At 41.8% G+C, this 16,211-nt stretch overlaps 2 protein-coding genes across 5 annotated transcripts in view; both read right to left on the reverse strand.

The window, feature by feature from the left end:
* ARL2BP (ARF like GTPase 2 binding protein) overlaps positions 1-434 on the reverse strand; it is an 18,447-nt gene extending 18,013 nt beyond the window's left edge. For 2 of the 4 annotated variants that reach the window (XM_075073896.1, XM_075073895.1), the window contains exon 1: positions 342-395. The gene's annotated coding sequence lies outside the window, so the exon portion shown is untranslated. Of the gene's footprint in view, positions 1-341 lie in introns of all 4 variants that reach the window. The other 2 variants (XM_032774054.2, XM_075073894.1) reach the window with 2 other exon arrangements.
* Positions 435-6,437: 6,003 nt separating this feature from the next.
* Positions 6,438-16,211, reverse strand: part of RSPRY1 (ring finger and SPRY domain containing 1) — a 42,781-nt gene continuing 33,007 nt past the window's right edge. The window contains exons 10-14 of the mRNA XM_032774052.2: positions 13,039-13,150; positions 11,767-11,869; positions 10,736-10,888; positions 8,431-8,535; positions 6,438-7,458 (exon numbers count right to left, since the gene is read on the reverse strand). Coding sequence (XP_032629943.1) covers positions 7,362-7,458; positions 8,431-8,535; positions 10,736-10,888; positions 11,767-11,869; positions 13,039-13,150 — 570 coding nt within the window. The 3' untranslated portion in view covers positions 6,438-7,361. The remainder of the gene's footprint in view (positions 7,459-8,430; positions 8,536-10,735; positions 10,889-11,766; positions 11,870-13,038; positions 13,151-16,211) is intronic.

The following is a 16,211-nucleotide window of genomic DNA, read 5'->3' on the forward strand; positions in this document are numbered from 1 at the left end:
GGGGGGCTCCGGCCATAGAGAGTCAGGGGACGTCGGGGGGGCTGTGGGCGGGGCGTGTTGTGCAAGGCGCTGTGCACTTCTGGGTGGCTCGGGGGGCTCCGGCCATAGGGAGACAGGGCGCGTTGGGCGGGGGGCTGTGTGGCGCGGCGCGGGCTCACCCCCGCGGGGAAGGGACAGGCTGGGAGCCCAGGGCCGGGGGCACCGTTGTGCATCTGGCGGCTGCCGGTCTGTAACTAGCGCCCTCGCGCTGGGTTGGCGGAGCGGAGCGTGGCCGCCCCCATGGGGACCCACCAAAGCTGCACGCGGCCCCGGCCCGGGGTATCGGCCCCACCCCCCCGTACCTGGCTGCCGGGGGCCGCCGCGCTCGCTCGGCCAGGGGAGGCCTCCCTAGAGAGTCCGTTACGCACGCCCCGCCCCTCCGTCGCCTAGGCAACACTCCCTTCCTCCACGCGTCGCCCCGAGCCAATGAGCGCGCGAGGCTGGGGCTGCGCAGCGCGTGACGCCCGGCCCGGGAGGGGGCGGTGCCTCCATGCTGTCCCCGCCCCTGGACCTCTCGGCGGAGCTGCAGCTACGGCAGCCGCCGGGTTCCCGCTTCGCGCCGGGGAGCAGGATCTCGGGGAGAACGGGCACGTGCGGGGCTGGGCTCCCGGCGCCCCCTCCCGCCCCAGCCCAGGAACAGGGAGCGGCTGGCACCGTGGAAGCAAAGGGGCCCCGCTGGTGTGACTGCCCCCAGCCTTTCGAAACCCCGAGCCCGCTCTTCCCCCCGTGCCTCCGCCAACACTCACGGGGTTTTAAAAGAACACAGACACCTAATCCCGTGACTCCAGGGGCCCAGGCTTTAAGGGAAAAACACACAAGACTCAGTAAAATTGTTCTTCTCCTGGCCCCATCGCTACTGCCTTCCAGGGAGGTGGATTATTTATTATTATGGTACCAGGAGAGTTGTACCCATGTAACACTTCTAGTGTAGACTAGCCCTTAGCAACACTGGTGATTACAGGAACATGTTGTGTGAGTAAGGTTTTTGCAAACCCAAGCCAAGGAGCATGCCACAGCAGGATACAAAGGAAAAATCAAAATAGATATTTTTAAAAATAATCTGTTTTTTAAGCAGAACACAAAGTATCTGCTACTCGCATGATTTAACACAAGATACAATTCTCAAGGTGTCCCTTTTTCTTCAGAGCACAATTTCAGCCATCCTTAGGAAGCAGTTTAAGTAATTTTTCTGTAGTGAACCAGTACTAAATAGTCACCCACGAAAGCTCATGCTCTAATACGTTTGTTAGTCTATAAGGTGCCACAGAACCCTTTGCTGCTAGTAGTAAATAAGTACCTGTAAAAAGTAACTAAACAAGTTGAACAGATGAAGTATCACAGTTGGGTGTAATCATTTTAGAATGAATCTTTCCTACTAGTTCTGGCAAGTGGGTCCCAGAATCTTAATCAGTATTTTAATTAGCAGATTATATCAATTGACACTTGAAATTCCTCTTGTACAGAGGAAATATGGGAGGGCTGGTTCTTGTTCAAAAATGGAATGCAGGTTAATTAGCACTCCCCAAGAGTTTTAATATAGCCAGGAGCTGCAATTCCATTGACATAATGCCAGGATGCTTTCAGGAGGGACTAGCCCAGGCCTGGCCAACCTAACCTTGAGAAGGAGCCAGAATTTACCAATGTACTTTGCCAAAGAGCCACAGTCATAGGTCAGCAACCCCCCAACCCCACTCCCAGCACCTTCCATCCACTGGCAGCCCCACCAATCAGTGGCTCCCCCTCTCTCCCTCCACCTCTCTATCAGCTGTTTTGTGGTGTGCAGAAGGAAGGGTAGGTGGGGGGAGAGGAGCGAGGGCATGGCAGGTTCAGGGGAGGGAAGGGGTGGAATGTGGGCAGGACCAGTGGCAGAGCCAGGGGTTGAGCAGTGAGCACCCCCAGGCACATTGGAAAGTTGGCACCTGTAGCTCCAGCCCTGAGTCGGTGCCTATACAAGGAGCTGCATGTGGCTCTGGAGCCACAGGTTGGCCATCCCTGGACTAGGCAATAGAACTGGTGCATTGGACAACACTCCCACTCGCACTGTCTCACATTCAAGGCTGTGAAACTTGTCAATATACATAGATAATGTTGCATATTGTTTGCATTTAGTGGAATACATTGTTGAATAATTTGAAAAAATCCATTTTCTGATAGAGAATCCTTTCAATAGTATGTCTCAATTTTTTTTTTAAAAATACAAATTTTCTGTTTCCCTGTTAATGTTTATAAAGATTTTCACAAGAAAAATTAACTATGGGGAAATAATAAAGCTAACTGTACAAAGTGCTAGCAGATGCACAACATGGATGAGAAAAAAATCTAATTTCTTACTATTACAGTCATCGAAGAAGGGTACCTAACTATGAAGTAACAATGTCAAATCTGATTTTCAATAGATATGATCTAATTAACCAATTAAGATTAACTGTGACTGCTGAATATGCCTGGAGCTGTTCCACAGTATAAACTTGCTGGTCTGTAAAATTAAATCCCATTCCATTTATTTTGGCTATTGAATTCCAAGCCTGGCCACTGTTCCACACATTAGTGACCTCCGGCCTCACATGCTGACATTTACCTAGAGATGAATGAAACCACTAAAAGAAGCTTGAGATGGTGCAGAACATGGCAGCTTACCTGCTGTATAACCAGTTGATGCAAATGCAGCATTCTGGTGCTTGACAAACTTCCCAGAGACTTCTGGATTGAATTCAAAATCTTGGTCCTGCTCTTCAAAGCCTTCTTCAGACTGGGGCTAATATCCCCTTGGGGCTGCCTTTTCCTCATCCCTCCAGATGAAAATAAGCAGGATTTTAGCCAAAAGCTGCTCTATGACAAGAAAGGTTTTTACTTTGTATTCCACTTGAAAGACAAAACCACATATACACAAGGTCAGCTCTTCAAAAACACCATTAACTGAACAGCCTTTGCCACTGGATCAAATTTCGTAGAAACCTTACAGCACACTTGAGTGAACGGCTGTGTAAACATCTTTTCATAATTGTTTTTTTTAAAAAAAAAGACAATAGCACGTGCTAGATTATCCAAATAACTCAAAGACCATTCTATTTTTTGTATATTTAAAGCTTAACCACCTTCCCCACCATGGAACTTCTGTTCTACTTGATGCAACACGGCCTGATAGACCTATCCAGTAATTAGTTCTCTTTTCTCCACCTCCACCTGTAAGAGAAAGATCCTTCACCCCTATCTCACTGCCTTAATACTCAAATATTTCTTCTACAGACAAGAGAAAGGGCTCTGTCGACCACTGGAGACCCGTGAATATCATCATGATGTGCAGAGGATAGGTTAAGAACAACTGTCCCAGCCAGACTGGACCAGCTTTTTAGTGGAATGTCTGGTTAAGATGAGCAGGGAAATAATTAACTCTTAGCAAAAGGAGGTTGTTATTTGGATTTAAAGAACCACTCATGACTGATAACCTTTATGGGTGGGGGAAATGTTTTTGTCCTTCTTGCTTCTTTATAATGTGTACACAGGAATGAAAGCTTTTCTTTGGTTTTCTGCTTTTTCACCTTAGAAATATGACAGCTGGCAGGCTGACCTTCCCAGTTGTGGCTAAAGGTTTCCTTGGAGGGCTAGAGAAATGGGGGGGGGGGTAAGGAGGAGGATGCTCGGCTCTTGATTGCGGGGATGGGTCATTAAATTTTTGAGCTCTTATCTCAGCTGTTTAACCTCTTAAACAAAAAAAACATCCAAAGCTTTGAAACAATTTCACTACAAATTGCTTTCTCCACAGGTTTTGCTTCCTTGGTACCTGTGAAGCCACCACACCTCTCCTAGCTTATTCTTAAGGGTATGTCTACACTTCAAGGTAAGCCCGGGGTTAGTGGGACTCAGGTCAGCTAGCTGACCCATGTTAGAGAACCCTGGGCTTCAGCATCTACACTCTATTGTAATTCTAGGTTAAGAATTTTCTGACCCAGGCTCAAACCTAGGGCTCTGATGTCCACACTATAGTGCACAGACCTGAGTCAAAGTAACCATATCTTAGAGGGCCTAGCAGTGCTGCCCCCACAGTGGGAAAACTTTACTGCCCACCTTGCAAATTACCAGGAAGCAGCTCACTTTGCAAAAGCCTTGATTGGTTTGCTCACCCTTGCAAGCTCAGGAGGTTCTGTGATAGTGTGCTTGCAGATCAGTGATCAGAACAGAATAGATTAATGCTGACCTGAGCTGCTGCTGTTTGCCAAGTGTGGGGGCTTCCATTTTCAATAGAGTGCATTGCAGATTGCTAGGGTATAGAGGACTAAGGAAGTTGTCCCATGGAATTGTGGAACACTTCCAGACGACTCCTGTAACCTGAGTCAAGCAGGGCTGCAGCTACACTACAAAGCAATAGGACTTAGACTTTGGGTCCTGGCTTGACTCTAATCCTGGGACCCTGGGTTTGAGCCCTGGGTTAGTGCACTTGCAGTGTAGATGCAAGTGGGGGTTAGGCTTAAACATGGGCTTACATTGCAGTGTAGATACTGCAGTAGACAGAGCTGAACGTGTAGTGTAAGAGTCAAGCTGAACTGCGCCACCCGAAAACTTAAAAAAAAAGATATTATATATTCAGGCTTTCTTTATATACACATCATGAAGTTTAATACGGAACAAACAGTTGCGTGGGCTACCGTAAGGTAACCAGTGGTTCCTACTCTTAAGCTCTTGTGCACTGTACAGAAAGAGGAGGAAGCCAATAAAATACTGCTGGTAAGATATAAAGTGGCAAGGGTAAAAGTTTCCAAACACATCTGTTTTCAAAAGCAACTTAGGCCACTTGGGAGCCCAAGTCTCCTTGAAAGTCAATGGGAGTTAGAAGCCTAAGTCACTTAGGTGTTTTGAAGATTCTACCCCAATCTACACTGACCAGGGAAAAACCATGCAAACTATCAGCATCTTTCTATAAAAGGCAGATGTATACGGTTCTGGCTCACAAATGTTCCTTGCAGCATCAACAATGCCTTGGAACTTATAGAACCTCTATTTTTGCAATCAGAAGCAATTAGAAACTTAATTTTGATGCATCCGATGAAGTGGGTATTCACCCACGAAAGCTCATGCTCCAATATGTCTGTTAGTCTATAAGGTGCCACAGGACTCTGTTGCTTTTTACAGATCCAGACTAACCCGGCTACCCCTCTGATACTTAATGTTGAAACTAAGTCTTAAATTCTAGGCTTTTTGGGGCAACGACTGGGTCTACTTCTGCATTTGTAGAGCATTCAGCACAAGGAGGCTCAGCTCTAGCTGGGACCTCTCAGTACTATCATAAAAATACATTTTGGAAATTACAAGAAAAAATCCATGGGGAAGAATGTAAATCCTCCGAACACATAGATCTTCCCTTGTGGCTGTTCCAACCTATAAATCAGGACACAGAGCTCTGAAGGAACTAGCTTTGAGGTGGCAGAGAAGTCACGTCACTGTAACTTTAATACAATGACTAAGTTACGCTTGTCTGTATTCAGTCTAGTAAGAAATTACTATTTGGAAAATTCAGGAGGAAGAATAGTTTATAACAGATCTCAATTTGTGCGAGTGAGACACTCACTGAATATCTGCATTTTGGGGATGAAAGTCACCCTTCGGCAGAGAACCAGCACAAATAGCTACACAGTACTTAAGTCCAAGCGCTCAAGTGGTGAGCAGGCCATTTGCTGGCCATCTGCACAGGGGTGACTTTCATCACCCTTTGCATTAATGAAGGCATCAAGTGAAAGAATAAGTTCAAGGGTCTCATTCTGTGAGGTGCTCAAGGCTCTCTGCTCCCACTGACAAACAGGAGTTTAAGGTGCTCAGCCCATACAGTCAGGTCCCAACTATACTTTGTATTATAAACATAATTTACTAGTACACTAAATGTATATACATTTAAATAAAATACATCTTGCAGCACAAGAGCTTACTACAGCAATCTCTGCTATTAAATCTTTGCCAAGAAGTGGGGATTTTTTTGGTCTAAGCTATTGTGTGTGGATTAGCAAGTCTATTGTACCTCAAAAGAAAAGCGTAAAAAGTTGGGAGATTCTGGGTCAGGTTCTCAAACTGGCACAAGCTGGTAAAGTACCATTGACTTCTCTGGTATTACACCAATTTGCACCAGCTGAGGATCTGGCTCTGTTTTACTAGATTTATACTTGGACACTGAAACAACCCATCTATTCACAGTTGCCTGTGGAAGTGAATCCTTATTAACTAAGTTTCACAAATTTATGATAACAGGGAGTAAAAACAAAAAAAAGGAATCACCACTTGACAATGGCAACCAAAAAGAAAAAGTGTGACCCCAAACCTGCACCTGGTGTAGGGGACCGTGTGTGAGACTCTCAGTGTAGGCAATGTGCATTTGTGGTTAAAGACAGAGTTAAACAGAGCAGGACTGAATGTGCTATTCAAATAACATGTATTCGTTTAAAACGATATTAATACATTTGCTCAGAATTCTTTCCAGACCTTTTGAGAATATAGCTCAATATTTTCAAAAATGTACATAACTTTCAAAGAACAATACTGATTAAAAAAAGATGATTGATGGTACCTTAAAAATACCCAAAATTTCAAACTGTCTCCCGTCCAGCATTACAGTTAGTGTAAGAATTCCTCCTGAAAATTATTCTTTTCACTAAACATGGGTATTGAAATTGAAGTAATTAGAAACACTATGAATGTGAAAATACCACCAATTTTCCGCAGTTTAAAAAAAAAAATTGGAACATTCTTTGGAATCACTGAGTTATCAAAAATTTGGATTTTTCTACAGTCTCTGCACCTTCTTTTCAAACCAGTCTGTCTGTGTACAGATTTCAAGTCTTTGAGCAGTTTAATATCCACTGTTGGAAAAGAGTCTCTGACCAGCAGGAGGCTACATTAAAGACATATTGGCCTACTTTATTCATGACTTCTGCCAAAAATAAGGACTTTAGAGCATGAGACAGAATGTCCCTGTTTCAGGAGATTTTATGTACTTTATGTGTATATTTCCAGTGCAAATTCTTTTTCAGCACTTGTGATAGGTGAGAGAGAAAGGAAGAAAAAAAAGAGAAAGAAAGAAAGAAAAAGACTCTCCTGTGGTCTTGCTTGGAGATAACCAACAGCCATAAAATGTTGATTTATTATCTATTGTTGAAGCCAGTTCCCCAGCACTGGCAAGTTGGATTAGTTTATTAAAGATTTAATTTCTAAGATAAACAGACTATGGCGTAGCATGAAATCTGGTCACGGCTATGGTTTTGATGTGCATATAGATTGCTTGTCCCTTGCAGTATTGGCTGGAATTGATTAGAAATAAGTCCATGATATTCCTCCACGTGTCATGAAATGTGAGAGATCTGTCTGACTCTAGTTTGTATTTCCTGTCGACACAACGGGCAGGTCTCCAGTTGCAAGGCACACTCCATGCACAGGTCACTAAAGAAAAGAAGATCAGTTACAAATCTGAATTTATGCTGATTTAAAAAAAAAAAAAAAGTAGTAGAATCAACACCATCCAGATGCTAATAAATTCCCTCAATACAAAAATTTAATTCAACCACGGTGGAAAAAGGGTCAGCAAGATGGATCTTCCCCAGCGTGAAGGCTAGGTATTGTGTCCTCAGCTCCCACTAGAGTCAATGGACGCTCATGAGTCTCAACCCCATTCCTTGCAGGAGGCGATCAGTATCTTGCAGGATTTAGGTCCTTAATGCTGCTCAGCAATTTTTAGTGCAGTCACCCTTTAATTAATCCACAGACCAGGTATGGTTTGGACAATGGCAGTGTCAATAACTAGAGGTGACAGGGAGGTATATTCTGCACACCCACTCAATCCTTTGTCTTTCTGCTAACTGCCAACAAGAATGTCAATTCCAACAGTCGTATTATAGTGGTGCCCACAGGTCACTAAGAGCTGGACACTTAGCTGCAAACTCATTTCAGACAGGCAATTAAAAAACCATAATGGCAAGGACATTGTCAGTATTTAACTGCATTTGAACCAGGGTCTTGGTAAAAAGATCCAGAATGCATTAAAAATCCAGTCCCATTCTTGATTTTCTCTGAACAATATTGTATTTTATTTGGAGCTTTTATACTATAGTTATTTCATGCCACTTTCCAGATCAAGGAGTTAAATTTGGTAGTACAGGCACTGTGAACACACAAAAGCAGGTCTATGCTTAGCAACAGCATACACCCGCCCCCTTGGATATTACATCTGTTTTGTGGAGGGAGATGTTGGTCAAATGACTAGTGTTTATTTAGTCAGTACTCTTTTTCAAATCTTTAAAGGGACAGATCTTTTCGTGCAGGCTGGGTAGTCACCAGAGATGAGCAGAAATCGACTTTGACTGCATTTTCACACAATGTGGTGCAAACTGACAAGATCTTTGTGTTTAAATTTACCTGTGTCCACAAGGTCTGAGTTCTGTGTCTGCTACCTCATCACAGCACAGCGTGCAGCAGTTCTCTCGGATACTCACTTGTTTCAACAAAGCCAGACGTCTGTGTCTGAAATAGATGTACAAGAAAAACATTTATCACTGAACTACACTCCTGAGTAATGGATCCAGGCCAATATCACATCTGCAGGTATTTTTCTCCTACACAAATTCTTTATTGTTGTTCTTAATTGACAATTAAAAACAAAATCAGTAAAAACATTCCTAAACAAATGTAAAATTATTTGGGACAGTCTAACAACCCTATTCTGGCTACGCTGTGGGGAGGGTTGGAAGAGATGGCCAGAGCAGATGACTCAATACATCTTTTTTCCATCTCCAATTCCTATGACTTCCAAAGTGGAACAAAGTGGAAAAAAAAAAATCTCTTATGATTTAGTTTGATTATATACACTGGTATAATAGGAATGTTTTTAAAAACATTCTCAATATGCAAAGTTTCAGAAACCATATAATATTGTCAAACTGTTTACAAGAACATAGATACAAGAGAGGGATGACAATCCAACATAACAACCAACACAAGAAGAGGAAAAAAAGGCCAGGATGGAGGGGGGAAATGTATGGTGTGTTAGCATAAAGGAAATGTCCAAGAACCAAGTTAATAAAAATGTTACTCCATATGTTTGGATTCTAACAATGGAATTACAGCTGTATTCTCAAGTGACACCAATACCAAGGAATTTCAGGTGAGAAAAAAATCGATGAAAAAAGTGATAGTGCAATTCTTCTAGACAGCAGCTAATGCTAAGTAGTTGGCGGGACCTTCTACGTTAGATTAAAAATGAGGAGATATAGTATGTCATTTTCTTGATACGTTTTGAATGAACACAGGGAGGAGGCTGAAATAAGGAAACAGTCAAAGAGTGTAGGGTAAACAGTGCACCACATCTCTAAACAGCAACAGTCACCAATGTTAATATAGAAAGGTGCCGGAGAAAAAGCATCAGAACTTTCACAGATGAAAGAAAATAATTCCTTCCAATACCCAAGAAATGATAAAACGTCAGCCCTTCTTCAGTGGGGCTACTAGCACGCTGCACTCCTGTGAATTCAGTGGAACTCTGTGTGGATAGATGGTACCAATGGAGGTTCAGTCCCTTTTTGTTTTTTTTTGCCCACTCTCAGCATCTGTGGGACTTTTGACACCCCCCAGAAGGAGCGTGAACTCAACTGAGAGCGCAGCTCAGCTGGAGATCTGGGGTCACTTGGGGCTCGCCAGGAGGTGAAGGGTCTTCAGGGCACTGTGACAGGCCCTGTTCAATTGAGCACCCCCAGAAGGGGTTTGGTTGTACACATGCAGACTGTGTGATTCAGTTGGAGGGCTGAGTCACCAAAGATCCACCTGACGAGGGTGGTAGCCGGTGGGAGGCACTGCGAGCACTGCAAAGCTGAAAATAGTGCAGGCACAGGCACACCAGATAGGAAGTGCTTGTGAGAGGCGAGTGGCCCAGTCATAACAACTATCTTTAGGCATCAAAGTTTAAAAATTTGGGTATTATCCAAGGTTACATGGTGAGTTAGTAACAAAGCAGGGCCATGGTTCCCAGCACTGTGCTCTCCTGCATTGGATCACACCTTTACTGATTACTTAAAGCTAGAATTGAAAAATTTTCCCTTTTGAAGAAACGCAAAATTTATGCTGATTGTATCCGAGCAGAAGTTGAGAGCATAAATTAAGCCAAAATATGTCAAACTGTTCATAAATCAGGGAATTGCCAGTCCACTCCAACATCTTTCCTTGGCACCATCTTTCATAGTAATGAAGTATTTTTATTGAGATTAGGAGAAGAGAACAATCGCTTCAGGCTTTATAATTGCTTGTAAAGTGCTTCTACATGGCCAATGTCACAAATGAGGTCACTTTTAAGCAAGACACCAATTTTAATTAAGATCATTTTTCTTCAATTAACTTCACAGTTTATACACAGCAGGAAGTGCTTTTTACTGTGTGTATTTTAAACACTGTGTTAGGTAAAATCAGTTTAATTTTAAAACTGCAACGAATACAGAAGGAAGATGGACAAAATTTAGTATGTGCTTAAGCACTTTGTTGAAGTGGAGCCTGAAGTCTAGTCCTTGCTTGAAAGGGACATGCTAATCATGTGCTGAACTGATCACAAAAAGTTATTTATGTTCTGGGAGACTACAATGTTAGACCAGTTACACCAGAAATAAGACATATCCTGTTCAAACCTACACATTTGTATATTGTATGAATGTGGAATAACCAGGCAGAAAGAGATTACCTTGGTAAAATTATTTTCTCCTCTGCTGTCAGGAAGGCGTAATCATTAAAGGTGCTAAATTTGATTGAAGGTGAATACTTGAAAGGTTTTGCTCCAAAATTGAACTCACATTGTTGATAGGACATGAAACTAGCTGCAGCAAAAAAGCCAGATCTGCAATTTGAAGGACAGCATGAACATCAGAAAGCAATAGTACAGACAGAGCATGCTGGACACACTCATTGGACCAGAAGCTATCCCATCCTGGAACAAGACTCCCAATACTATAATTCAGCCACTGATATTTGGGAGAGAAACTCCAGGGCACCTGATTTTAGCAGCACATATTTTCCTTACTTGATTCTTCATTTCTGAATTTCATTAAGATATGTGAACCAAGTCCATTGCCACTGTCTGCCAGAACCTCTACTGGCTACAAACAGAATAAGCGGCATCTACGTGGAAGGCAAACACATGCACCTGAGTGGGTGACAACACTATTCTCCATCCAACTCAGTAGGAATAACTGTTTTGTCCAAAACGGGGCTGTCTGTTGCTGTTTGGGGAACAGGTTCAAGGGCAAAGGATTCACATCGCAACCCCCAAATCTTTCCTTTCTTTGCCTAGGCACAAAACTTGGGGAACCCTGTGCAAATTAGGAGCATGCAAAAAGTTCACACATTTGAAGCAACAAAAACAAGGTTTTGTTATTTTATCTCTCAGAGAACCAAAATCCTCAATATTATATAGCAAGTGTTTGATAAGTTGCTAAACTTGCAGTACAGAAAGCTGTATTAAACTTAGGCTAAAGAATGTGTTTCCTCTGGCCCTTAAATCCATTTGTAAATTCACACTAATTTCATTGATTTTTAACTGTTATCAGTGCTTTCAATAGGGAGCTCTGCTTAAAAGCAATAGCATCTATGACTGGTAAATGCTAGTTTACTGTCAAACGAAACCCAGAATTTGAATTTTTTTTCTTTTAACTAATGAGAACCATTATACATATTGCACTTTAATTCTTGTCTCTGTCAACATGAAAATATACTTACACAGCAGATGAAAACACTTGCTTCTCAGCAGGAAGCTGGTTTCCATTTAAATAGAAGATCATTTGCTTTTCTTGCAAATCGAGTAAAAATCCTATGGTGTCTCCTTATGTGCAAAACCAAAAATATTTTAGTATTAGGTTTCAGATATTTATGGCATTCAACAAACAAAACAAATATGATTGGGAGTTGGAGGTGCTGATTGTTGAGGAAAGGTTAAGAAGCTGACTGTGAATAGCTTGGCTAAGGAGTGACTAATAGGGAACAATCTACCACTATCTGAATAAGCACTAAGGAAGGAGAAGAGTTGTTTACCACAGTAAAAATGGAATAATTAGGAGGAAATTGGATGAAATTAAGGAAAGGAAGATTTAGGTTGATTTGCGCACACACAGCTACATTTAAGGAATATTAAACACTGCTAAGTTAAATATTCAAAAGCTAGCAAATGAAGGCTTTAGGGTTGCCTCTTTCCATTCCCTCTCCAGGCTGGAGTATGTCCAATGCAGACAATCTTTAGGGAATTTAGCTGCTAAAAATCTAAAGAAGTCTCTACAGAGCATGTGCAAACTGAGGTATTTTAAAGATTTTACAAGTCGGGCAAATTTGGGTTGATTTTCATGTAGATTACAGGCACATCCCCAAGAAAAAGAAAAGAAAAGAAAAAAGCCACCCTCCTCCCAAATTTCGAAGTTCCTATTCCAAAGAAAGGGGCTACTATCGCTTCTCAAAGCAAAGATTGCCAGAATTTCCTCTCTTCTTTATACAAGGGCCAAACAATGTATTTCCCAAATCCTGTTCAGCAAAAATGGTTTGACTGTTTCTGAGAAGACAGACAGATCAGCCTGAGGTAAACACCTTACATGGAAAATTTCCACTGCAATGACTTAAGTTTGGCCCAGTTATAAGCAAATGAAATCAGTGTCTTATAAAAGGAAGTATTACGTGACATTAAGCTAAGGTGGTACTATCAGCACCGCCTCTCATAACCGATGGTGATGGTAGGGATTCCCCAAAGTGAGATCTGTTAGGCTGAGGAATGTCTCCATGAGAAGTGGTGGACAGTTTCACATGACATTTAAGAAACCAGATAGAACACCAGTAAGCGCACAGTAATTCATGATCCTGTAATGGCAAGAAGTTGGCTAGATGACCTCATCTTCAGATTCTCTGAAACCGTTAATAAACTCCAAATACAGGCTATTCCTCCTGTGAGATTCTAAAAAAGCTCTCTGGAGGAAGCAGGCTAGGATAACTGCCACAAGAAGAAAATACCTTCTTTCCAACAAGGATGGGAATGTGGTTTACTTCTGGCATTATACCAAATTAGCTGCCGGCAGCCATCATATGCACAGGAGTACTCGTCGTCCCCAATACCATAACCTTCCTTTAGAGAAACAAAAGCATAGTATTTTAATCTGCAGTCACTCCTGTTCTGTGGGAAAGGGCTGGATGTCTATTTTTACATAACCAAATCATTCATTCTAAGAAGTTCAATTTTATTAGATTCTATTTTCTCTCACTTACACCCACACACCCCTCATTCAGTGTCATTTCCTTACTCTCTTTCAACCTAAAAATGTGTCAGAACTACAAAGCTCTTCTTATGAAGGCATATTTATTTTTTTCTCCTCCAAAATCCTTTGGAAGAGATACTTTCAAGGTCAAATGGATTTTACTCCTTTAAATAAAAATAAATTAGGAGTGAATTTAATGCTCATGAAAGATGAAGGTCTAATAGCATTAACTGAACCAGGCTAAGGCCTGAGCTGCACTAGTTGGGAGTTCGAACGAAGATATGCAACTTCAGCTATGCTATTTGCATAGCTGAAGTCGAAGTATCTTAGTTCAACTTACCTGGCCCTCCTCAGAGTGGCGAGTCGATTGCCGCAACTCTCCCGTCATCTCCACTTACTCCTCCCTGCCTAGGTGGGAGTACGGGCGTTGATTTGTGATCGATTTAGCACGTCCAGACAAGACACGATAAATCAATCCCTGATGCATTGAACACTACCCGCAGCTCTGACCATGCGCCTCATTTCTGATCTATGTTCAGCAGACAGAATGACTCAATATTAAGAATCAGGGCATTTACTGGGTAACATAGCATGACCAAAGTGGTGTTTGCAATGTTCCACACAATTTTTGTATTATCATTTACCCAGGTGTTACAATGTTTCCTATGTGTCAGAGAGGAAGTATGGTGTGGGGGATAGTGCCCAAGACTGCAAGTCAGGAGTTATGGGGTTTATTTGTGACTCTGCTAGCAACTTGTTGGGAGACACTGGGCAAGTCACTGAACCTCTGTGCCTCAGGTCCTCCACACTTGTAAAATAGGGATAAAGCTTGCCTAACTCCCAGGGGCGTTGTAAGGATTAGTGTCTGCGAAGTGCTTTGAGCTCCCTGAATGAAAGGGACTATACATTTTATATGTTAATTAATACCTGATATATTATCTTTACAACAAACCTAGGTATCTAAACAGCAACATTTTACTTGTTTTCTCCACAATGCCACTGCTCATCTAACCGAAGCTACTCTCAAACTCAAGAGATGACAAAACTTGAGACAATGACAAGTTATGTTAGTTATTTTCAAATAAAGGAAGTGCCAGCCAGCACAAAGACGGTGGGAAAAACACAACGCCCTCTGTTGCCCCCTGCCCCTCTCCCTCACTAACAAATCCAAAGACTGTACTATAAAAAGCTTCCCACAGACTCCTCACTAAACCCAAGTTGGGGGCAAGCAGTAACTGAATGCAATATCCCTCAGTGTGCTACAAAGCCACCTCTCCTCGTTGACAAGGAGGAACCAATTAGCAGTATGGAAGAAGAGACTAGTTTCTGCTTGCTCTGTGGGATTTGATAATGGCAGAGATGCCTGTACTCCTCCAACAATGCAAGTCTCACAAGTCCCAAATTATAGCTAACTTCAGTCAATTTTCAAGTGTTAATGAGATAAATGGCCCCAAATACATTACAAATGAACTGTTCAACTTGACAAACATTAGTCCTGTTGAGATGCCGGAAGTACAGGCTTCAATCAAAAAGCTGAAAAATAAAATAAAGCAGCGAGAGATGATCAAATTACAGCAAAAATGCTTAGAAGACTTGATACCAGCATCCTAACAAAACAGGGAGAGCTGCTTAATGAAGTTTGGGAAAAAGAGACCCCTCCTCACCAAGAGAAACATGGAACAATTGTCAGAATATTCCAAAAAGATTAATTCTACTGCTTGTAACAACTGGAGAGGAGAGTTACACTACTCTCTGTTGTAGGGAAAGCCTTGTGCAGTGTGATACTAAATTGGATGAAAGCAGCAGTGGATGCAAAGCTTAAGAACAGGCTGGATTCAAGCCCAAGAGATCTTGTGTAGGTCAGATATTCACACCAAGGACCACAGAAGAATGTCTAAAAAGGGGAAGCTCCCTTCTTCATCAATTTAATTGATTTTCAAGAAGCATTTGATAGCCGCACTTACATACATTGTGGAACATGGTTCAGTCCTACAGAATCCCAGCTAAAGTCATCAAGACCACGTAGAGATGTGAAGTGCTCTATAAAAGGTGAACAATCAGACATAGCAGTTAACTGTTGACATTTGTGAAACAGGGCTGCATTGTATCTCCACTGTTTGCCGTAGACTGGATAACAAAGAAGTATATTAAACACAAACACGGGTATAGCATGGCTAGAAGGCTATCGTCCATGGTCGTTTAGGCATTATTGTAGTACTGAGCAGCACCTCCAAAAAGTTACAAAGACAGACAGACAACTTGGCAAAAACAGCAGGCCAAGCATGGCTCAAAATTAGTTATGCTAAAACAAATATCTGTGAAAGCCAGATGTCAAGTGCTAACATCACAACAGAAGTCAAAAACATGGGGGATAAAAATCAATGATTAAAAAAAAAAAAAATTGTATTTTTTTAATTTAAAAATCAGATTTTTTGATAAAATTCTTTGAAGAAAAAAAACCCAATTAAAGATAGTTTTAATTAAGATACATGATAGCTCAAAGATATCTCATCATGGAATAGGGATTATAAATACTAATTCTATAGTAGGAGACAATATATTCATGTTATGTTTACAAAATACATGTTTCTTAAATTAGTTCCAATAGTTCATGGATTAGGGACCCAATTTTATGAGTTCCAAGGGGTTCTGTATAGATTTCTGTTAGTCTATCTACCTACCCAATGGCACTTAGTGCTCAGTCTAGAAGACACCATCAGAGAGGCTTAGTTTTGCAGTTCTCAGACTTTGGATTTGGGTCTCCAGAGATAATGGGCTTGTTAACAGCAAAAATATTTTTAAATACATACATACTATATACAGGTGAGAAATAACAGACCTCAACCCTACTGTCCCTCTGCAAATTTGTGTACACAGAATCAATCCCTTACCTCTCTCTGAAAGTGCAAAGTTTCAAAAAGTTCAATGAAT

This window comes from Chelonoidis abingdonii, chromosome 19 (assembly GCF_003597395.2).
Source record: "Chelonoidis abingdonii isolate Lonesome George chromosome 19, CheloAbing_2.0, whole genome shotgun sequence".
Lineage (NCBI taxonomy): Eukaryota > Metazoa > Chordata > Testudines > Testudinidae > Chelonoidis > Chelonoidis abingdonii.